General features: G+C 45.2%; 3 protein-coding genes and 1 long non-coding RNA gene across 7 annotated transcripts in view, besides 2 other annotated features; 2 read left to right on the top strand and 2 right to left on the bottom strand.

Moving 5' to 3' along the window:
- Nucleotides 1-734: 734 nt before the first annotated feature.
- Nucleotides 735-2,168: a mobile genetic element.
- A 4,882-nt stretch (nt 2,169-7,050) lies between these two features.
- lncRNA:CR44443 (long non-coding RNA:CR44443) lies at nt 7,051-7,651 on the bottom strand. The gene has a single exon (NR_124447.1). It is a non-coding gene; the product is annotated as a long non-coding RNA:CR44443 (long non-coding RNA).
- Nucleotides 7,652-10,006: 2,355 nt separating this feature from the next.
- Cyp9b2 (Cytochrome P450 9b2) lies at nt 10,007-11,869 on the top strand. Its single transcript, NM_078922.4, has 4 exons — nt 10,007-10,262; nt 10,327-10,834; nt 10,907-11,543; nt 11,604-11,869. The coding sequence occupies exons 1-4, from the start codon at nt 10,057-10,059 to the stop codon at nt 11,768-11,770; spliced, it is 1,518 nt and encodes a 505-aa protein (NP_523646.1). The 5' UTR covers nt 10,007-10,056; the 3' UTR covers nt 11,771-11,869.
- Nucleotides 11,870-12,337: 468 nt separating this feature from the next.
- On the top strand, nt 12,338-14,308 carry Cyp9b1 (Cytochrome P450 9b1). The gene is made up of 4 exons (NM_078921.4): nt 12,338-12,574; nt 12,636-13,143; nt 13,206-13,842; nt 13,939-14,308. Exons 1-4 carry the CDS (start codon nt 12,369-12,371, stop codon nt 14,103-14,105), a joined length of 1,518 nt encoding a protein of 505 aa, NP_523645.1. The 5' UTR covers nt 12,338-12,368; the 3' UTR covers nt 14,106-14,308.
- Nucleotides 14,150-14,205: a mobile genetic element.
- The window catches only part of esn (espinas), a 41,553-nt gene continuing 31,919 nt past the window's right edge, over nt 14,278-23,911 (bottom strand). For all 4 annotated transcript variants that reach the window (NM_080251.4, NM_165507.2, NM_001273832.1 and 1 more), the window contains 5 exons: nt 23,171-23,729; nt 22,227-22,340; nt 21,494-21,622; nt 16,955-17,158; nt 14,278-16,734 (listed from right to left, as the gene is read on the bottom strand). In NM_080251.4, the coding sequence (NP_524990.1) occupies nt 15,319-16,734; nt 16,955-17,158; nt 21,494-21,622; nt 22,227-22,340; nt 23,171-23,665 (2,358 nt within the window). In that variant the 5' untranslated portion in view covers nt 23,666-23,729 and the 3' untranslated portion in view covers nt 14,278-15,318. The remainder of the gene's footprint in view (nt 16,735-16,954; nt 17,159-21,493; nt 21,623-22,226; nt 22,341-23,170; nt 23,730-23,911) is intronic.

Here is a 23,911-nt window from a genome sequence, read left to right as displayed (position 1 = left end):
TTGAGAGGCAGCCGAAAGATATGCAACGTTATTGTTCTTATGATGACAACCAATTTTCAACCAGAGACCGGGATGGAAAATATCGCATGCGATAAAAAACTGCTGTACACTGAAAAATATGTTCTAAGAATCTAAATTTTAGTTTTTGTGTTGGTAAAATTTATTACGGGAATTTTTAAAACTTAAAGTTGCAGAATATTATAAATGTCATAAATAAAACGTTCAAAGTCTGTCATTAAGCCACATAAAAACCTGTATCCAAAGAGATCCTGCGTCAAAAATATGCATAAATGACAGCAACAACAGCATCGCTGTCCAGCAGGAACAGCCAAAGAAGTTGCAACAGCAGCAGTTGCAACAATAGCGTGCACGAAATTGAACTGTCTGTCAGTTTTTGTGCAGTTCCGTACAGTTAGTACTCTCAGCCAATTTATTGACGTATGGACCCGGCCTAAAGGCGTGAGAATGGCAACAGAAGTTTAGGGCTTTGTGTTCCACACACACACACACACACACACACTTTTTATGTAAATTCTCGCGATTTTCCCGCACACAGTTCGGCGTTTTAAAAGCGGATTTTCCGTAGTTTTTTACGATCTGTGAGCAGGGCTTAGGACTATTTTGGGCTTCCAACAAGTGGAGTATGGGGTTGGCAGTAGCTAAATTTACTGCCTGACACGCCCTGCCAAAATAGTTTTAGAGAAGTGCGTTTTATGAGGCCCACGCAGACAGCGCACTATGGGACATTTGGCCTGTTTTTTTTACAATAATGTGTTTTTCACAAGTATGCAAATTTGAAGTATTTTAGTATTAATACATTGGAAATACGTTAAACTGTTATGATATAGCCCGCATAAGTTAATTTAACAATGCACTGTTATAATAACAGCTGTTAAAGTCGGCTGTTGCGAGCATATACCACGTGGCTGCTTTGCGCGCAAAATTTAGCTTAACTTTCAAAGTGTTAAAATTTAAAAAGAAGAAGAAGGAGAGTATAATTTGAAATGGATAATCAATCTTTAGGTTCTTATTATGTGTTGTTATTAATATATTGTTTATTGTGTGCGCCTATTTCTAACAATTTGTACATTTAGCAAGTGGTGTCAACATGTAGTTGTTTGAAAAAATTTTCAACTTTGAATAGAGCTACAACAATTTGTTCAAATTTGTTCAGTAAGTGTTTATATCCATGTTGTAGTGTGTTCAATTCCTAACTCATATCAGGTAGTCTCTATGTGCGTTTTTTGCGGTTTTTTGAGAAATTTCATTTTTTAGGGAGCAATATCTCGATTTCCAATGCTGCCCTGCTGGAAGTGTGGCGCACGCAAAAGGGTGTTCGTCAAAAGGAAAATTCTATTTGCACTTTTATCAGTGGGCATTTTTCTGATAGCAAGCTAGACTTTAATAAACGATTAACTAATAATAATAATAACGAATGATTTCAGTCAATCTTTTACGAAATTGGAGAAAATGCAATCGAAAAATATATGAATTTTTAAAATTTTTTTCAAATTGATTAGAAGAACACTTAGTCCTGAAGGTAAAGGAGAAAAATAAATAGGAAAGGAAATTAGTTGGACTCCCGAAAACGTCATATTATTTAAAAAATTTGAGTGGCCGAAGACAGCAAGCAGATGAACTCGTAAGGGCGCAGAAACACAACGAACGTCTTTTGGTTCAAGCTGCACGGAAGTGCTGCCTGCGGGATCTTGCAGCCATACTTAAAATTCTTTTGTTGAACCCAGCCACGGCAAAAACTATTAGTAGCTTCGCAGATGTCTTTTACAGAGCAATGGATACTTCGGATCCCATAATATCATCAATAAATTTAAAGAGGCGAAAACATAAGCGACTATCTCTTCCACCAGAAGTCATTGAAATGTTAGCATGCGAATTTGAACCTGATAAAAATTCTTCAGACTCTACTGATTGTGAAGAGGAAGACGGTTATGAATTATACATTATTGAAATTAAAAATAAACTTTAAAAATATATTATTAAAAAAAAAAAAAAAAAAAAAAAAAATGGGGCGGAGTTGGGGCACGCCCACTTTTCCAAAATATTTCTGGAGGCATGTGTAACGCATAAAAAAAAATTCATCCAAATATCTCCAATAGTTTAGGAGGTATTAATTTTTGTAAAAAAAACAGGCCAAATGCCCCATAGTGCAGCGGCGCCACACGAAAATGTGTTAATGTGCGAGATTCCGATTGGGATTAGGATTGGGATAGGGATTGGGATAGGGATTGGGATTGGTACTAAGAATGGGCCTGGAGTTCGCCGTGCAGACTGAGCCCCCAAAGTGACTAAAGTGACATTTAAATGGGTCCGCTCGAAAGTATGCAATGACATGTGGGATCGGAGTGGGAACATTCAGTCTGGACGAGAAACGGTGGGTGATGGGGATTGGGGATGAGAACAGTGAGTGGGGTGTCGGGAGCTAGAACACGGCTAAGCAATTGAAAGAGTGTAAAATGCGTTAAGCCAACTGAAATGGGAAACCCTCGACCTCCTTGCCACACCACCACCACGCATCCCTGGCTTAGCAACTTTTGTTGATGCCCCAACTGCGACTTAGTTTCTACTTTGATGGATGTGAAGCTCGTTGCTCTGCGCGAGCACTGAGAGAAATGTGAAATAAATATATAATTGTATATTAGAAAGCTGACCAAATAAAAAATTAAACTAGCATAGCCTTGAATTTTCCATAATTTCAAGAGTAAATTTCGTTCTTGCAGAAACTTAGTTTTGTCTGAGTGTAAAAGTGTTTCACATGTGTTTGAGTGCAAATGTATTTGTGCCGGATTTATTTGTGGCAACACAAAGATTTTTTAATGGCATCTTTTGTAGCAATTTTTTACACACTCCCCCCGGCTCAGCCCAATCCCAAGCCAAAGCCATTTCATAAGCACACCCCTAAGAGGATGTGTGTGCGTGGGTGTATTTTTGAGGACGAAGCGTTTGATATGGCACCCCAGCCGCACTAAGGAGCACATGACGAGGCAGTGAGGGTTTAAGTCGGAGGAACTCTTTTTAGCACAAATAAACTTGGCTACATTGTTGCCCGGCTTTGGCCATCCGCTCCTTCCCTCCCTCCCCTCGAACACACATCCCCTCACCCAGCGGGGAGGAAATGGAATGCGAGTGTGTGCGAATGCCTTTGAGTGTGTGCACTCAGGCAAGGTGTTTGCCTGTTAAATTATATAACAATGCAATGAACTGTAAAATACGCAGCTAAGTGCTGCTCCTTAGAGCTCCCGCTCCTCCTCCCCCCGCCATCTTGGTCTCAAGTGCTGAATATGTGGCTAGGATAGAGGAAAAGTGGGTTGGATTGGGCGCGGAAAACTAGAATCCGTCATAATTGGACAGAGGTGACTGGATGCCTTTGCAGCCATGAAAACCATTAACTCGCTTAATTAGAGCATGCCAAATTAAATGGGCAAATTATGGTAATGTTCCGAAAGAAAGATAGCCAGGAATAATGGACAAATTTTATATAAAACTGAGATAAATTATGATTTATCGAAAATTAAACACATATATTTTTATTTACTTAAAAAATATGATAAGTACACAAAGTAGTGTCGAATAAGATTCATTTACTTTTACCTCAAGGCCAGATTCTATTTTTACGTTTAGCACGCCACGAGCTGAGTTTAATAATGGAAAACTAAATTAAACATTAAGATAAAGCTGAAATGTGAAAATTATACAGTGCCAACCGTTATTTTATAAAACAAACACACGCGTGGAATTTGGAGGTCAGGCACGCTAATGTTGCCTAAATATGAATTACCGCGTAAATATATAGTGCACAGTTAATTAAATCATAATGAGCTCTACACATGCAGCCGAGTTTCACTTCAGGATCCTAGGCGAAATCAATTAAAGTTGGCATACTTTTGGGTGCCGCCCAAATTCAGTGCGAGTGCATAAGTGTATTGGCGTTTCGTCCTTACACACACACACACACACACACACATTCGAAGCAAAACTTTTCCAGTTTGTGGTAAACGCTTTAATATGGGAACAAGACCGAAGGCCATTTAAATTCAAATCAAACCCAAATGACTTTACTTATATACGAAATTGATGACGACTTCGATTGTGGGTGGTTGGAAAAGGGGGCAGGGCAGCAGAGCAACTGGGGCAACTCCCCTCGTAAAAGTGCAAAAGAAATAAGCACTGCGACCCTTAATTTAAAGATTACTTTTCCCCCCATTCGGTCCTGTTTGCTTTCAATTGTTTTTATCAGTTTACATTCGAAAGTAACAAAACAAAAATAGCAGAAAAAGCCCGAACGACAAACAAATAAAACTCATCTACCGAGGGAGACCAGAGATTTAGCTGTGATTTAGTTGGGGAATCGCTGAAAAACACATAAGCTGCTGGCACCCCTCGGCCATGGATTTTATTGGCATTGCTGTCAGCGGAACTCGGGGAGCTCCATTCTATTTGTTTCGATTTGTTTGAGCAGCAGCTGAGACTCGAGCTGCTGAAAGCTTCGATTTAATTGAAACTTTGCTCATTAAATGGCTGAGTGGAGAAATGAAAAGTTTCCCTTTCCATTTTGCATACTGCTGTGGCGCAGAATAAGAGCATTACTCATATTTTCCGTTGAAAGAGGGGCGCCAATGGAATGCAGACAAGGTTTCCCAAGACATTGCAAATGAAATATAATAAATGATGTCACACAAGGCGATGAGCGGCAGCTTGTCAAAAACACATGTGTCTGAATGAGACGCGAATGCCAGATGAGGGTGCACTGCAAAAAACTACCAGTGAAGTGCAAAATTGCACTACTTAAAACCCTCTTGGTCAGACGAATTCACGCACATATTCTGTTGTATAGTCGACGAGTAAAATGGTATGGATACGTTGAAACTAACGGAGTCTACTTTTGAGCACGGGCTCATAAATCTGGAGATCTTTATGCTAGGCTTAGAATATAAGAAATTTAGGATTAAACATACAAACCTAGCTGAAACAAACGATTGGAATAAGGCCTAGGAATAAAGAGCAGTATAATTTCTCTTGGTGCAGGCGGAGATGAGGCCCTCCAAAGTAGACAACAATAATGATTGTTACGCTGGAGCAGGGAAACTTGTGCTCGAGCACCGTGCCACTTCTGATCCATTGTGATGCGATGCATACGGCTCCGTTCTGTTCTGTTACATTTGCGCTGACTGATGCGACAATTTGTCATTTGGCGCAGACGCGACTCAGGAATCCGAATGGAGCAAGGAGGGTTGACACCGGCTGACATGGAAACTAGTCTACAGGTCTAGTGGCAACTGGGACCCCTGGCCACCCCGAGGACCAACTACTCCAAAAGCTGCATCAGCTGGCCGGAGGATAATAATAATTTCCCGCACCCCAAGCCCATAAAGTGAAAGTGAGGACCGGAAATGCAAATACCGACCAGGCAACCAGGAGGACAAAGACACGCCTGACCAAATAGCTACTGGCCAGGACCCAAAGAACAAAGTGCGATTATCAGGCAAAAGGCCCGGCTATGAATAATTATTAAAAATTTAAGAGCGCACGCACTTCATTCATGAGCATAAAATAAAAATTTAATGGCATTTAAGTGGCCCCCGGCATGTCCTTTATGTGCGGGGAGGAGGCCCATCCCCCGGAATCTGAAAAAAATATATTTTCTGGCAGGCACAATTAATATTATGGCGTGCCAGCCAAAGTTGATGTGGCACCTTGCTCATTCCTCGGGTAAAAAAAGCGCAGGAAGCACTTAGCGTCGCAACATGCGAAATAAAAAATTGTGTTGCCGGCTTTTCAGTGGAAAATCCATGGTGGCAGTGTGCTGGTGAGTTGGTGGGTTGGTGGGCTGTGACTTCCACTGGAGCCGAGCCATTGAACTTGTTTCGGGTGGCTGCCAAAGGTCGAGGAGTCTGAGTCGCAAAAATGAAATGCCAAATAAATAAAACTGGCAGAACAGAGCAGTGAGCAGTAAAAATGCTCATAAGTGCTGGGCCGTAACTCAAACACGAACTGTGTGCTCTGTCCAATTACCTTGTCTCGGCAAAATTGCCCGCTGCCTTTGTTCGGCCTTATCGGCTCGCTTATCGGGGGCATACTGTCGGGCAGGCCCTAATTGAGCTAATTTCCAGGCGGATCCGGGCTTAAAGCTCCGTTCCTTACGCTCTCGGCATCCATCATGCGCTCCGGAGTTGCGAACTTATGCAAAATAAAGATGGAGCTTGTACGTGACCAAGTGCGTAATATGCAAAAAGTTGAGCCACCTCCCACGCCCTGCGAATCGCAAATGAATGTCAGCCAAAGGACGAGCTCGCACAATTTATACGTATTCTACATGTATATCCTGCGGAGGAAGGTCTCCGAGCTTGTCAGACAAGTCATGGCCATGTAGGATCACCGGATTCACGCCATTTGAATTCCTAAGCAGGCAAACAAGCAACCGAAGTCGCGGGTTGAGCTAGGGGAAAGTAAAAGTTTTCCTCTAATTTCGGACAATTTATTTTAATTTGCCGGAAAAGGCAGCTGGCATTCTCACTTGCAAATCATGTGGCGCACAATTAAGCGACGCTTTCACTAACAACAAAGGCGAATCGCAAGCAAGTTGAACGGAGTGATATGGAGACCGGCTCTGTCAACGTACCCGATTCCCCACTGGAGCTGCCAGGAGTCATTTCCCCCGTCGCCTCGACAGCTGCTGAACACGGTGCGTATGATTGATGCAGTCTACCAGACACCGCAAATGTAATTTGCGAATGCTCGCAGCTCTCTCCCTGGGTGGCTCCCTGGGAGTTCCCTTGACAGATGAAGTTTCGCATAGTTTTCGGCTAACGCAAAGCCATCGTGAGTGTTGAAGACGCAGATTGGACAAGGAACATAAGGATAACCTTTAGGATTTCCTAATCAATTGTTTTTTTTTACTGAATGTGTAACTATTAAAGGAAATGTCTCTACATAACATAACATAGAAGTAACTTATATTGCGTAGAGTAAAGTTTTCGCTCCTTAAAGCGCCATCGATCTTCGCTCTGGCCGAGGTAAATTCAATCAAGTTCTGCCATTTGCAAGCCAAATTGAAAACATATGTTTCAGCCTTGGCATTTCACTTGGACTTCAGACAAACAGAGACTGCGAGGCAGCAAGCTACTTAAAAATGTTGCACACGTACGGCCAATTGTGAGCAAACAGTTCGGGGGAGGGCAGGGAACTGGCAGTGGAGTCAAGGAACTTTGCCGCCACATCCCAAATTCCCCTGACAGGCTGGCTCAGGCAGCTTCATCAGGCATCCGCATCCACATCCACTTCCAGCCTCGTCCACATCGTCATCATCATCGGGCACATCATGAGGCTCATCAGCATCAACTTGTCTGTCCCTACATTGCGCCGAGAGCTACTAAATTTCACGCAATCACGACCACACACACACAGAGTCCTTCGTCCTTCTTCAATCCTCCGTCGCTTTTTTGTGTGCTCGCAACTGCCTAATAAAATATTTAGTTGCTGGGAGTCATTGACAAGTTTGCAGACAAGGTTCTTCGGTCTTGTGGTCTCTTTATGCTCCTTGATGAGACAGATGCGATGCTGTCAGGTGAGTTGTGCCTGTGTTTCACCTATTTCCCCGGCCACCTGAGCACTGAGAAAAAAGCAACAATCTTGAAAATATATAATAAATATGCCTGAATTAGCCGGATATTCTCTTAATTTTATATTACAGCATTGTACTATAGCATACTTACTATATCCTATTATATAGTGACATTTAATCTTGCTTCTATGTTATTTCAAACTTTTTTTCCAGTATGCCGATTTCCACCACTCGTTTTTACGAGGTCACAAACGTATTAAACCCTCATTGAAAGCGTTTTGCTCCAGGAAATAATGAAAAATTCACAAACCAATATTTAAAAAGCCATCAAATCAAAGAAAGTGCAACAATGTGTGATCCCAAATCGGGAGCCCTTCCCCGATTTTGGGTATCCTTTCAACGTTTAATATCTCATCAAGTGTTACGCTTTACGACTACTTAAAACCCCATAAAAAACGAAACAAAATAAAACTGTGGCAAGGCGGCACAGGCAACTGAATCCGAAACAAAATCAACGCCCAAAGCCGTAAATTTCCCTCCGTCGGTTTCAGACGGGTTTTCCGAGGAAAGCTGCTGAAAGGAAAGCGAAAGGAAATGCAAAAAGCGAAAAAGCACAGCAGCATAGCTACGAGAGAAGCGACAGCAGCAGATTTAATGATGCAGCATGATTTGCGCATAAAAAGAAGCGAAATAGAATGGACTGAAATGGTATAGAAGGGCGGGCGGGGGCGTGGCAGCAGGCATTATAGCCTGACAGACATCAGCAACTGCTGGGCAACTGCTTTGATAAAATGCAGCTCTCCCGTCCACAATCACTTACATCCTCGCAGGCTGTACATATATGTTTGGACACATATATCCTAACACTTTAGTCGCGCATAAAATGCCAAAGGACCTTCATGTGCGACACAGCAGTGGGTTTCAGGGAGCTGCTCAGTTTTCCGAGCATGTATGTATGTATGTATGTATGCTCATATGTGTATGCGGGATTTCGAGTGCATGCGTGCTCCAAAGGGTTGAATAAACCCAGGCGAACTCGGAAAAGCTAGTGGATCCCAGAAAAGGATCAGAGAAACGTGAATTCAATACATTTTCTGAACAACATACAGGCAAAGTGAGCGCCACAGGAAATGAAAGTATAGAATATAATATAGCAGGTTTTCTAGTCATAAAGAAGTTTAGGAAGTATTCACATAAATCCAACCCAGATATGGATCAGCAAAATATACAAAAAATATGAGTTTTCCGTGTAAAAACTAATGAATTTTCCTAACTTCTCTATACATGAATAGCCGCATGCACTTTCTTCTTCGAGCCCTTCAATAAATATTTTATTTGGCAACGATATGGCAACAAAAGTTTCTAAGCCCGACAAAAGAGAAGCAGAAACTAAAACAAAACTTAGCTCGGTAACACAACCGTCTAAATATTTAATTATATTTCTCCCATTGCGCTTGCGGCTAAATTGGTGTTTTAACCGTTTGCTCGTTATTATGCTTTTGTTGGTGGCCCCAGCACTCCGTCAATATGTTAAATATTCAAACTGCGAGCCCCAAAATCAACAAAACTATGAGTCAAACCCGTCTTCGGCCAGGTTTACATCACATCCAGTGTGTGTGACATGACAAACTGGAGTTCTAGTGAGGTGACATAAGCACTGGGCGATGGGGAAAGCGAACAGAGCTTCATCAGCTGAAATTATCCAGGCAACGGACAAGGCCGATTACTTTTCGAACACATTATCGCTTTTCGTTCTTTGTTGGTAACTCGATGAATGCTTTAGCCTGATTTCATCAGCCAGTCCCAAATCAAGCACTCTTATCGGCAATGGAGAGTGCCGTTTGACAACAGTGCAAATGGGCAATGAAATACAATAAGTGAATATCGAAATACTTTCCCTTGCTATCACATTTTCTTTCTATTTTGGTTTGCCAGGCTTTCTGCGTCTTTTGCATTTATTTTCTACTATATCATATATATTTATTCTTAATCTTACTGCATTTGTGATACTCAGAATCTAGAGTATTATATATATCGAAGAAATGTGCAATCATTACAAATGCTACTTTACTCACATTTTGTTGCTCTGTGTTATTATTCGTTGTCACTGATTGGATTGCCGTGTATATACGCTATTGATTAGACCTTTGGAGAGAAGAGAGCATTTAAACCACTCGCGTTTGAAGTACTCGTTGATAGCACCAAATATAAACAATGGGTGCGAAGCACAAATGTTTGCTGTAGTCTCACCGCTCGCAAAGATTTTTCACTGAGAGCGGGCTAAGAGATAAGCGTTCTATCTAGCAAAAAAACCTGGCTGAATAAAGCTTGAAACCTGTCGAGAGCGTACATACTTTTCTTACCATATTCATACACACATATATTTGATAGCGGCGTGTATAAATTGGTGCGTCGGGTAATTGTGAAAATCAGTTTGCAGCGTACTGAACAGGTGGTGAAACGGATCTAGCCCAGAAATGGCACTCATCGAAATTTGTCTGGCCCTTGTGGTCATCGGTTATCTCATCTACAAATGGAGCACGGCCACCTTCAAAACCTTTGAGGAAAGGAAGCTCTACTTCGAAAAGCCATATCCCTTTGTGGGTAATATGGCTGCAGCGGCCTTGCAGAAGTCGTCCTTCCAGAGACAACTCACCGAGTTCTACGAACGCACTCGTCAACAGTGAGTAGTTATGCGCCTGACTTCCAGTTGTTCAAACGCTAACAGACTGCTTATCTGAATGCAGCAAACTGGTGGGCTTCTTCAATATGCGCACACCTATGATCACGCTAAACGACCCGGAGCTGATCAAAAAGGTCTGCGTAAAGGACTTTGACCACTTCCCCAACCACCAGCCCTTCATCACCTCCAACGATCGCCTGTTCAACGACATGCTCAGCGTGATGAGGGACCAGCGGTGGAAGCACATGAGAAACACCCTCACTCCGGTCTTCACGGCGGCCAAAATGCGCAACATGTTCACCCTGATGAACGAGAGCTTCGCGGAGTGCCTGCAGCACCTGGACAGCTCTTCGAAAACGCTTCCCGGCAGAAAGGGCTTTGAGGTGGACATGAAGGTGATGTGCAACAAGCTCTCCAACGACATCATCGCCACTACCGCATTCGGGCTAAAGGTTAACTCGTACGACAACCCGAAAAATGAGTTCTACGAGATCGGGCAGTCGCTGGTTTTCTCCCGAGGACTTCAGTTCTTCAAGTTCATGCTGTCCACCTTGGTGCCAAAGCTTTTCAGTGTAAGTTTATTAATATTTGATGTGCACTGAATAGATTATATATTCGAGATGTTGTCCTTTTGTTGTCCTCAGCTTTTGAAGCTTACTATTTTCGACTCCGCCAAGGTTGATTACTTTGCTCGCTTGGTGGTGGAAGCCATGCAGTACCGCGAGAAGCACAATATCACCAGGCCCGACATGATCCAGCTCCTGATGGAGGCCAAGAATGAGTCGGAGGATAAATGGACGGACGATGAGATCGTGGCCCAGTGCTTCATTTTCTTCTTCGCCGCCTTCGAAAACAACTCCAATCTGATCTGCACCACAACCTACGAACTGCTTTACAATCCCGACGTCCAGGAGCGTTTATACGAGGAGATAGTCGAGACCAAGAAAGCTCTGAACGGTGCACCACTCACTTACGACGCCGTGCAGAAGATGACCTACATGGACATGGTCATCTCCGAGTCCCTTCGAAAGTGGACTCTAGCCGCCGCCACCGATCGCCTGTGCTCCAAGGACTACACGCTCACGGATGATGATGGCACCAAGCTGTTCGACTTCAAGGTAGGCGACCGAATCAACATTCCCATTTCCGGGTTGCACTTGGATGACCGCTACTTCCCGGAACCCAGAAAGTTTGACCCGGATCGATTTAGCGAAGAGCGAAAGGGTGACATGGTGCCCTACACCTACTTGCCATTCGGCGTGGGACCTAGGAATTGCATAGGTCAGTTAATAAAAGTGTTACGATAAGGAGGACAGTTTAAATCATACAATTTCTTTGTAGGAAATCGATATGCCTTGATGCAGGTCAAGGGTATGCTCTTCAACCTACTGCTGCATTACAAAATCGAGGCCTCCCCAAGGACCATCAAGGATCTGTGGGGATCAGCGAGTGGATTCAATTTTACGCCTAGGTCCGGATTCTGGATGCACTTGGTGCCGCGAAAATAAGCTGATTTAGCGGTTATAAGCTCACAAAAATATAGATGTTTTACTTATTGTTATGATTTATACACACTAATTGATATTATAAAATAAAATATGAAACATAATTGAAATTACCGGTTTTTATATATGCGTTTCCGAACTTCTAGCTCAACAAATAAAAATTAAGGGAGAGTGCATCGACTACGAGATACCGGTTAGTTAGCTAATAAGAAGAAGCTACAATATCATGTATATTATAGAGCTAAGTATTAAATATTATATACGTTTTTGCAGTTCAATGCCAGTTTAGACTCATTGCGGTAAAAACTCACACACCCTAAGTATTTATACATTATGAAATAAGCAATTTAACGACGTAAAACTTATGAAGAAAGATTATTACAATTATTGATATCAAGTACTCGCAGTGTGCCTACAATGCCAATTTGGCCCCCAAATACTTAAAGCTACATTCATTAGATAAGAAAATAAATAAACAAATCGATGAGAGCTATGTTCTCACTAGCTTTTTCACAACTCAAAACCCAAAGAGAGCAAAACATATAGATACGTAGTGGGCACTCATTGCTTTCAGTTAGCATTAATACATCAGGTGATAATAATGTCATTTGTGGAAATATGTCTCGTCCTGGCTACCATCGGCTTACTATTGTTCAAGTGGAGTACTGGCACCTTTAAGGCTTTCGAAGGGCGAAACCTATACTTCGAGAAACCGTACCCATTTTTAGGTAACATGGCTGCATCGGCCTTGCAAAAAGCCTCATTCCAAAAACAAATCTCCGAGTTCTATAATCGCACTCGACATCAGTAAGTGGTTGGCGGATCAATTGCGGCCTGTGAAATGTTAATGAATCTTGTGAAATTCTAGCAAACTGGTAGGGCTCTTTAATCTACGCACCCCAATGATCCAGATAAACGACCCCCAGCTGATTAAAAAGATATGCGTTAAGGACTTTGACCACTTTCCCAACCACCAGACACTGAATATCCCTAACGAGCGTCTAGTTAACGACATGCTCAATGTGATGAGGGATCAGCACTGGAGGAACATGAGGAGCGTCCTGACCCCGGTCTTCACGTCGGCCAAGATGCGAAACATGTTCACCCTGATGAACGAGAGCTTCGCTCAATGCCTGGAGCACCTGAAATCCTCCCAGCCTATTGCTGCAGGTGAAAATGCCTTTGAGCTGGACATGAAAGTGCTTTGCAACAAGCTTTCCAACGACGTGATTGCAACAACAGCTTTTGGACTAAAGGTTAACTCATTCGATGACCCAGAGAATGAGTTCCATACGATCGGGAAAACCCTAGCTTTCTCACGGGGTCTTCCGTTCCTAAAGTTCATGATGTGCTTACTTGCTCCGAAAGTTTTTAATGTGGGTATCTACGAAGCGAATAAAGTTCACTATATTTATAATTTTACCTTACCTTTCAATAGTTTTTCAAGCTGACTATCTTTGACTCCACCAATGTTGAGTACTTTGTACGCCTGGTGGTGGATGCTATGCAGTACCGGGAGAAACACAATATCACCAGGCCCGACATGATCCAGCTTCTGATGGAGGCCAAGAAGGAGTCGAAGGACAACTGGACGGACGATGAGATCGTGGCTCAGTGCTTCATTTTCTTCTTCGCCGCCTTCGAAAACAACTCCAATCTGATCTGTACCACCGCCTACGAACTGCTTCGCAATCTCGACATCCAGGAGCGCTTATATGAAGAGGTTAAGGAAACCCAAGAGGCACTAAAGGGTGCACCCCTCACTTACGACGCCGCGCAGGAGATGACCTACATGGACATGGTCATCTCCGAGTCCCTTCGAAAGTGGACCCTTTCGGCAGCAGCAGACCGGCTCTGCGCCAAGGATTACACGCTCACAGATGATGAAGGCACCAAGCTTTTCGAGTTTAAGGCAGGGGATAATATAAACATTCCCATCTGTGGGTTGCACTGGGATGAGCGCTTCTTTCCGCAACCCCAGAGGTTTGACCCAGAGCGATTTAGCGAAAGGCGTAAAAAAGATTTGATACCCTACACATATTTGCCATTTGGAGTCGGACCCCGCAGCTGCATTGGTAAGTTAATTCCTATAAATAAAACAAGGAATACGTCTAATTCTGCCTATTATTATATTATTATTTAGTATTTGCTAATGCATGTTATTTGTACAGGAAATCGCTATGCTGTGATGCAGGCCAAGGGTATGCTCTACAATCTAATGCTAAATTACAAGATTGAGGCGTCACCGAGAACCACCAGGGATATGTGGGAATCAGCACGAGGGTTCAATATAATTCCTACGACCGGATTCTGGATGCAGTTGGTGTCGCGTAAATAGGATGATGTAAAATCGAATTCCGCTCATATTGTACGATAAAGTTGGAGAGAACGATACAAGGGAGTTCCGCGACAGTCAGATACCCTTTACTTAGCTAGTGGCATTCAAAGTCGTTTTGAATAGGAATTGACAGGAATTGGAGGATTCCGGTTAATAAAAAGACGGATTAGTTGATAAGAATAAAATACACAGACATATATTTTACTTTTGATTATGTTTCCATACACACTTGTTGATATAGCATAGCTTAGAAATAAGATTTCGTTTAACTCTCACTGGTTGGTTACAAACGTATTCTGGACACATGCTTTTATATAACAATTTCCCTTTCACGCCGCGGAGAAAGCACGCAAATTACATAAAACATTTGACTCTCAAACAAAAGAATCTTCAATTCGAATTGATTAACAAAATATTCGAAGACAAGAAGCCGCAAATGTGGCAAATGCTAATGGTTTTACATCTCTGCGTTTCGCTTTGCTGGTGGAAGAGTTAATTTCGCGTTCTGCGTTGCCATTTTAAATTATTGCACATTTGGCTAAGATCTGAAACAAATAATACTTTCACTCTTTCGGAGATTCTTTTGTTGGCCTTCGATAGGATTTCGTTGGAGTTTATTGTTCGTTGATTGCGTTGTTTGTTGTTTGTGGTCTCTACTTTTCGTTTGTTTTGTTCGCCTAATCTAGCTCTAGAATAACTTATACCTATGGTAATGCCCCCGACTGGGCATGTGTATATGAATATGCAAATATGATATAGTCTCAGCTTTGTACAACGATTTCTCTCATCTCTGATCTCATATGTGCCTTCTTATTAAGTGTATTATACATGACGATATGTTATTTACAGCCACGGTTGCCATTAAAAAGATATATTTTTAAAAAACACGGCTTACCCCATCTGTATATATGTACATTTTTAAAAAGTGTTCTGAAGAACTAATCTTTTGTAGTTAATGGAACAACCTTTGTTGGCAACCGTGCTAAAAACACCTTTCTTAAACCTCATTCCACAGCTACACGCTGTATAGCCTTCCGTTGCTGCTGTGCTGGGAGTTGGAGTGGCGGGGCTTGCCGAGCCCAAAGAAGTTCCACACCCTCCTCAGGCAGCCAGGCTTCTTCTCCGGCAGCATCAGACTCTGCTCCTCCAGGATCGTGTCCAGGATGTAGTAGCTGCTCAGGTTGAAGGGCGGGGGTGGCAGCACGGGGGGTGGTCAGGAAATCGTGCAGTTCTTGCTCTCGTGCATGATCGCCGGTGCCCCGCCCACGGATGCATTGCCTGCCCCGGGGGCCAGGGACGAGTCCTGGGCCATCTTCTTCTTGCGCTCATAGGCCAACGCATCGTTGGGCACATAGGCCACTCTCACTCCGCCGTAGTGTTTCCGCGCAGGCAGGCGGTATACGTAGTCGTCCATGTCGCTCGAGGAGCTGGATGAGCAGGTGGAGCAGATGCTGGCCACGTCGCAGTTGTCCAGATTGTTTAGCAGATTGAGGGGAGTCGTTCCCACCTGCGTTTGTGCGTTGTGCAGGCGGAGGTTCGTTTGGTTGATCTGCATCTCCGAGGAGCTGCGCGACTGGTTGCGACGCCTCCTCCGCCGCCGGGCATTGGAGTTATCCGTGTAGCTCTTTGAGCGCGACATAGTGTCCTGGACGCTGTGAAAGCGCACCTCCTTCATCGGTCGGTTGTCCAGCTGCTCGTCGTCATATTGTTCGGCCGGGTGCTCCTGGTTGCGATTGTTAGCGAAGAGCTGTTCGTAGCCATCGTGGGGCAGCTCCCGCACCGGCTCGTTGTCCAGCTCCAGCTCGTTGGCCAGTTCCTGGGTGCTCTGCGTCAGATCAGAGTTGCTGGGCGAGTTCAGGTTGATTTTGTCGATGCTCTGGTAACTGTGCGAGTCGTCAGCCTTGGAGAGCAGCATGTCCGGCATGGAGTTGGTCAGGGTCTGGGTGTCCCCGAAGATGGACTTGTCGCCGGCACAAATGTTGTCCAGGCTGATCCCCAACTCGGTTAGGTCGATGGGCGGTGGATGGGCTGGGCGAGGCATGCCCGGTACTCCTCCTCCGAGCAGTAGGTCCGCCACTCCCGCGGCCTCCATGCGCTGCCTTTCCTGCCGCTCAAGCAGATCGCCTGCACTGCCCGTAGCCTTCGGGTGACCGTGGTGGGCCTTCCGTCCCGGATCCCGCTCCCGCTCTCCACCTCTACGCGGCGATTTAGCTATTTGGCTGGAGGTGGAAGCTCGGTGAGTCGGCCTTAGCTGGGGACCCGAACTCGTGTCTGACGGCGTGGGCGGCTCACCTTTGCTACAGGCGATCGAGCAGTAGATGGTGCCCCTTCTGGGCAGGAAGGGCCTTCCCAGCAGCGAACAGCGGCAGGTGCAGCAGCTGAAGCACTGGTCCGTCGCATGCCAGTGCTGCCCGTCGTGGCTCATCTGGCCCTGGTCCACGCCGATTACCTCCCCGCAGTAGTCGCAGTACTCGGCGAACATTGTGTCGAAGCAGGCCAGACAGTACGGTTTGCCCTCCCGCATGATGTACCGCTGCCCGCCCAGCTGGTGCTCGCACTCCTGGCAGGCGAAGTGCTTCATGTGCCACGTTCTGCCCTCCGCCTCCGTGCACTCGTCCGAGAAGATGATCTGGAATGGGTGGAGAGGAAGGAGATAGTATCTTGTTAGCGAAGAGCGTAATTGTTGCGTAATTATTCGATGGACACTGGATGGCCTAGTGTATATGTAAAGTGTATATGTAGTGTATGTAAAAAGTAAACCGTTTTTGAATTTTCCTAAAGACTTCCTATAATTCAAGAGTTACCACATTCCCTTGCCGACTTCCCCCAGAAGTTGAACCAGAACTTACCTCATCGCAGGCGGAGCAGCGTGGCTTCTGGGTTTCGGCATGGTGCCGACCGCAGTAGAGGTTCCCGTCCCGCTGGAAGTAGATGAGGTCCACCAGGAGCTCCTTGCAGACGCTGCACACAAAGCAGCCCGGATGCCAACACAACTGGGCGCCCAGGCGCTGGGCGAAAACCACGATGTCACCGCCGGACAAAGGCTCCTCGCACTGAAAGTAGACAGCAGGGAGGCAGAAAAGCAGGAGTGAGTTAGGTAAATCGTACGAATGGGAGGAATATGCTCAAGTTCTTCGAGCGATAAAAATCTGCAGCGTCTGGTTGCTGCTGGGGCAGAAATATTTAAGCGACTATAAATGCTAAATAACGGTAATAAAACGCTTAAGCTCAACGCCCCACAACTGGGAAAACCGACCAGGAAAAGCCGCCAGCAAGAAAAAGTCCTGTAACCGTGTCCTGCTCTACGACTCCCCTCGAGTTTTCCAAAGCGGAAATCATGCAAAAATAGCTGCCGGCCATGTGTCCGTGTCAGCCCGGTGTGCTCCTCCATCTTCCGCCCACCAACCCAGAAGCGCTTCTCTGTGGATAAGGAAGCGCTTTAAGTGGAGCTGGCTGCTGGGAAATTTCTGAAAACTAAAAGCTGAAATCTAAGAAATGTGGGTAGGAAGTGCCGCTTTTAATGACTCCTGGCAAGACTCGTTAAATTTAAACACGCTCGCATAATGAACTCGTTTCGACCAAAAGGGTTCACAACCACAGGCCAATGCCTGGTGACGTTTTTACGTCTCTAAATTAAGGATCTAATTGAGTTCGCTCAGAGGTCAGACTGTCGAGCAGGATAATTCCAAGCTAAATGCTCGGCTACGTTGAAATGGGGATACTTTAAAGTACACACTATATACGATTTGTCGATTTGTAACTTCAGTCTACCAAGAAAACCTTGGGCTTATGTGTATCCTATTATAATAGATTGGTTAGATCCTTGTCGGCACGGTAATGCCCTACACTACTTATACAGCGTAGTTCTAATAGAATTAGTCTGCTTAATAAATTCTACGCTCATACCCTAACATTTCTAGTATTGCTGTATGAAAGGCAACAATAATGTAAGGAAAACGTTAAAGTAAAGCCTTATATATTATTTTCACAAAGAACTCGCATTCGTTTACTCTATTTCGATGGCTTTCCACACCTGCCTGCAGATCTTGGCTGCTCCGGCATAAAGCAATTAGCCCGCCCGCCTTAATATATGCACAATCACCCAAGAGGCGACACATGCAGTTCCTACGAGCCAACGGCAAACCCAAGTTCCCTGCCAATTTGCACCCTCATTTCAGACACTGCTCGAGATTGCTCCACTGCGTCTCCGTTTTCGGTTTTGGCGGTTTCTGGCTCAGGCAAATTACGCGACGCCACCACAGAGCCACCGCAAAGGATTCAGGATCCTGGGCCCCAATGCCAATGCCATTGCCGTTGCTGTTGCCATTCAGCCATCATCCTGGAACAGGAGCTGCTTAACTTTCCAGGCTATTAAACCTCGGCGCGGGCGATGCTCCCACTTCGTGAGATGCGCCTCGTCCTGGACGCAACTTGCTCCACCGCGTTGCCGCAATCAGCATTTACTTTTGCAAGCCATTAAGCATTGACAGGCGAATACCCGGGGCGCCGACTGCGCGGTGTTGATAATTTCCCGGGGCGTAAGTGGCGCCCTCTATGCGTCGTTAATTGTTTGGCAACTCCAAAAATTTATCGCCTCGGGCCACGAAAATCATAAAAACCTTGGAGCTGCGCAGGGCGCACTTTAATTAGGCAGCTCCAGTTCCATTCCCATTCCCTTTTCCCTGCCTAATGACGCATTGAGGGCGGAATAGACTTGTCCTTGCACTCTGGCGTGGCTAACCCCAGAAACTCTGCAAAAAACTTTTTCCGCAGGAAGCTCTTTAAGTAGTTTCTGCGGTGGGCACAAAGTGCTAAAGTTTCCATGGTTGGATCCCAAATCCTATCCCCCGAATCCGACCAACCCGCCTCCGCTATTGATTAGTTTGTCTGTGAAATCTGTGCACTTAAAATGACATTTTTCATTGGACTGCCAGCCCGGCTAAATGTCATGTAAATAACAGCAATCGCTGCTCATTTATCTTATCAATCCAATTAATCCCAGTTGGCTGTTGGCTGCCGCTTGTTTGCAGGCACTCTGCGCCAGACAATTATGCTATTGACAAATTGTTGCCGGCGGAGCCATCGCAGCACCTAGCTGAACTCGGATGACCCGGGGGGCCAGCAGTGTCCTTGCTAACCCATTTCGTGTCCGGACTAATCCCACTCGGAGCGACAAACTTCGCTGGCAGACAGTCGGGCAAGGCAGCCAGTATCCTGCCCCGATCCCGCTCCATTCCCAACCCCAATCTCCCCCAAGAAGCAACTCAAATTATTAATGACGCTCGTTATCATGCCCTTTTCAGTACATAAACTTTTCGCTTAACAGCCACTGCGCCTTACCTTCGTTTGCTGGTTTTTTCTTATTGTTCTGCTCCTGCTACCTAGCTGCACTGAACAAAAATCCATAATCCACTTTTACACAAACCAAGAGCAAACCAGAGGGAAAATAAATGAAAGAGCACCCATCATTTACAGTAAAGAAAAAATTAATTTCATTTAATTGATTAAAGTTTGAAGCAAGTTTTTCTCTGTACCCTGAAATATATAAATATATTTCTTGCTGCAAAGTGCCGAGTCCGAGATGGCGTTTCTTGTAATTATTTCATTGTTGCCAGGACGACCTTTAGTGTCACATCCTTGTCAAAACTTCAGCTTCCGCTCGTTTCTGTTCGTGCGGAAAATCTGTCAAGAAGAGAGCCCCTCCTCCCCCGCCAGTCGATTCCATTATTTTTGGGAAAATCATTGCCAGTTGGATGTGACACACGTTTGCGGCCCACGTTGCTACTCATTCACGCCTGACTGACTGCGAAAGCATCCTCCCCTTGGTTAGTCGGGATTCAGGACTCTGGATTCAGGATCATTGAACGTTTTCATAAATTTTCCCTCATAATTTTCCCATGCTTTCCACGCCATTCGATTGGGTGACTCCAGGATGAGGCCTTTGTTCGCATTTTAACGTCCGTTTAGCAAGTCAGTTATGGTCTGTGAATTTTAAGCACTTTTTCCGACTGCGGATAGCTTCGATTTTCAAATCCCTTTAAAGTTTATCAGATTCCACATGGCAACGAAGTGGAAAGTTTGCAGAAAACGCCCACTCAGTTCCATTGATTTTTTTTTTGCTTTACATGTTTATTGATAACAATGAGTTTCCATTTTTAAATTGGAAAAAGTAATTTAGGTGGCTCATGCAGATTCTATATTGTTATTAGTATTTATAACATTCAAAGTAGCGAAATGCAACCAGTTTAAATATTTCGAAGTAACCTTATGTATCCGTGTATGAGTTGGGCAAACTTTGGGGCACTTTTTGCCAAGTTCACACTGATTATTCGGGACTCTAATGAACTCCGAGCTCTGGGAAGTGCGGTCAAAGTTGGGCCACAGTCATAATAAACCCGAGTCGTCTGCCAATTTGGACATGCCACATGAAATCAGACACACGCACAGCACTCCGGGCTAGTCCCTATCCCGGCTTGGTTCCCGTTTGGCGCGGCACGTAGCAGACGGATTCAAGGAGCAGACCGACGGATCGAGGCTCCAGACCGGCCGGAGAGGATCCGACCATCTCCCAGACACGCAGCATGCGGCGCAAAGTTTTTAATAAGTTTTACGAGTGGCGAATGTGAGCACAATAAAATCGAGCTGCCAACTATCAGCCGGAAAAGTGCGGAGCTGACGATGACCAAGTGCACATCGCCAAGCCAGCTCCAACTGGGAGGCAGTGGAGTGGAGTGGAGAAGGTTCTCCGACTGTCAGCTCATAACAATGCAAATTTCCCAGACCGGGCCAGACTGTGAAAGGACGCAGGAGGCACTGCGAGTGCCACCTCTGCCACTATTTAATGCCACTGCCATTGTGCTTTAATGCCATTTCATTGCGTCTTTGGCAAACCGGCAGCTCCATTCGCTTTCCGCGTGAGGAAAACTGTGGAAAAGGGGAAAAGCTGCACTCTACCACTGCGACTCTCTTAGCCTTTATGTTGTCAGAGCCAAGTCAGTGCAATTGTTTTTGCAACAACGTTTTTCATTTTCCACTCACCCTTCGCCAGCTGAAAGTGTACTTAATGAAATCTTTTTGTCATCTTTTACTTCGAGACGTTTGAAAGTTGGCAACACCGGTCGCTTAGCAGCCCGCATCCCGCATCCCGCACCCTCTGATCCCATTGTTTTTCCGGACCATTGTCAATTTTTTCCCCTGTTTGCGACCGGGCCAAGAAGGAATCTCTGGCGCAAAACTTCGCCCGGCCAGGCACAAATGAAATCGAAACGACTCTTCATCTTCATAATAAAATGCAAATTTCTGCAACAATTATGTGCGCGGGAGGGGTGCAGTAAAAAAAGGTAGGGGGAGAGGTTATAAAAGGCAGTAAAAATTGTTTCCAAACTTACCCCCTTGCAGGGCCGCTCGTCGGACAGCAGACGGACCGCCCCTCGTCCGAGGGCCTCCCGCTTCCTTTGGGCCGAGAAGATGCGCAGCTCCTTGCGCTCCTCGTCGCTCAGCGAGTGGCAGTAGCGCACCTGCAACAGACACGTAGACGAAAAAAGTTAGCAGGGAGGAAAGTCAGCTTCTGTGTTCCTGAATTTTAATTAAGGCAACTCAAAAGGCGGTGGCAAGTTTTTTAATCTCGCCGGGCCTTTTGAAGGGAGCCCTTTCTTTATACTACTCACTCAATGCCCGCACCGGGCTAATTATAAATTTTGTCACAACGAGTTGCTTTTTCAAAAAACACTTTTTAGGAATAAAGTTTATAAGTGGTTAACTTGGATTTTTAATTTAATTTTACTATTCATCTTATAAGAATATTTTTTCTTACAGGATATACCACAGAGTTACCATCTTATAAGAACATTTTTTCTTACAGCATATACCAAAGAAAAGTTTATATTACTTAATTATTTGGAATGTCTGGAAGCGATGATGAAATTAAAATAAATTTTTTTAGTAACGAAAGTGGCAAAAGTGGTATACGGTGACATTCTTCTACAACTTAAGTTTCAACCGTTTCAAACTAATTTTTAAGTGACCAGTGCCTGCGCTTCTCTGTCCATTGTGTTCAGTTTCATTCTTTTTAGCCAGACCGAAAGCAATGCTCTTCTGCTGGCCATTTTGGCCAATACTCACTTCGTTATCTTGCGGCGGCAGCTGGTGCAGCAACTGCTTGACACGATACTTTTCGCCGGGACTGTTGACGTAGGGCACTTTGTCGTCTGGCAGTTGACTGAAGTACAAACGGACCTGGGAAGTGGATAATGCAAGCCGGAAAGTTGGATTAGCTTCCGATTAAACTCATACTTACTGCTGCTATGGAATGTATTAAATTTGGAGAAAGAAATAACGAGGCAATCGAACGCGTGTTTAAATGGACTCACGCCCACAAAATCGTGCAGGTGGAAAGTGTCGCAATGCTCATGGGAAAAACGAATCGAGGAAACGGAAAATTGCAGGCCGACTTCGGCTTTTCCCAGGAGCTTTTATGTAAGCCTCCGCCCCGAAAAAAATATCGACAGGCATTTCAAGCTCTAATTGCCGCCGAATGTATCGGCAATTTAATTACAAAACGCTTTCGCTTTCCACCAGATACAAATACCGATCGCGATCGGGAGAGATAATTTTTCGGATTTTTCAGCGTGAAATTAAAGCGGTGTCCAACCGATTTCCTTAAGCGCGCAAGTGGCCAACGACCAGACTTGAACTGGATTTGGTTTTGGTCTGGGAATGCGATTGGGAGAGCGTGGAAAATCGATGGAAAGCAAAAGCTGGCAGCGGGTGGCCTGCGGCCCCAAAAGGCAACCACCTCGCCCCACATAGCCCCACATCGTCCGAGATTTCACTTAATTTGTTGCGACAAATCGGAACACATGTATGCTCGTCATCATAATGCTGAAGATACTGGGCTTCTTTCGGCTCAAATACTCAAAGAAATACTTTGTGTACTTTACTTGAATGTATATAAAACCGAATATGAATACGAGGATGGACAATAACCTGTTTGTGAGATTACAGCTAAATCTGTTCTTTGTTCATAAACTTGGTTTGCCACCCATTTTTCTTGCAGTGTATCTTACCTGATCGGGCCGCAGACCCGGCGGCACCCAAGTGTACTCCTCGAGGGCACAGCCGCTGTCGTCGTCCGACTGCGAGTTCCGCTGGAAGTCCAGCTGCTGGTGATGGCTGTGGTGGAAGCCATGACCAGCGACCGCCGCCGCCGACTTGTAGCTGGCGGTGCGGAGCGGGGAGGCCACCGAGTTCAGCGGCAGGTGGCTGGGCGGCTGGCAGTGGCGGCGCTGCAGCGGGGACACAAATCGACCCGCGGATTCCGGAGCTCCGCCGCTTCCCCCACTGACTGCACTGCCCCCGCTGCCGCTGGAGGCGGCCGAGGGCACGTCCAGGTGGGCGGTGGATGCCACCTGACTGATCGCCGATTCGGGACGTTGCGAGTGGGAGGCGAAGGTCAGGCCCGTGCCGCCCGCCTCAATCTGCAGCAGCTCGCTTTCGGTTTGCGTGTAGTAGCTGCTGCTGGGCGGATGGGGATGCTGCTGCTGCTGCGGGGCCTGCTGCATGTTGCCGGAAGAGCGGGGTGCGGGCGTGGGCTTGAATTTTTCGATTACTTGGCTGGGCTGGGTGCTGCAAAAGTTACAAATCGAAAGGGAAAGCATTATGAGGTGACCAGATTACGAGACAATCATTGGATATGGTTTCTAGTTTTCTGAGGTGGTTAAATGTAATCAAAGAGAGCGAGACTGAACTACAAAGTTAATACTCCATGAATTTCGAATAGTTTATACTTGGACATGGTTGGGATACAC

This window comes from Drosophila melanogaster, chromosome 2R (genome assembly GCF_000001215.4).
Source record: "Drosophila melanogaster chromosome 2R".
NCBI classification, from domain to species: Eukaryota; Metazoa; Arthropoda; class Insecta; order Diptera; family Drosophilidae; genus Drosophila; species Drosophila melanogaster.
This window is presented reverse-complemented; position numbering and strand designations above follow the sequence as displayed.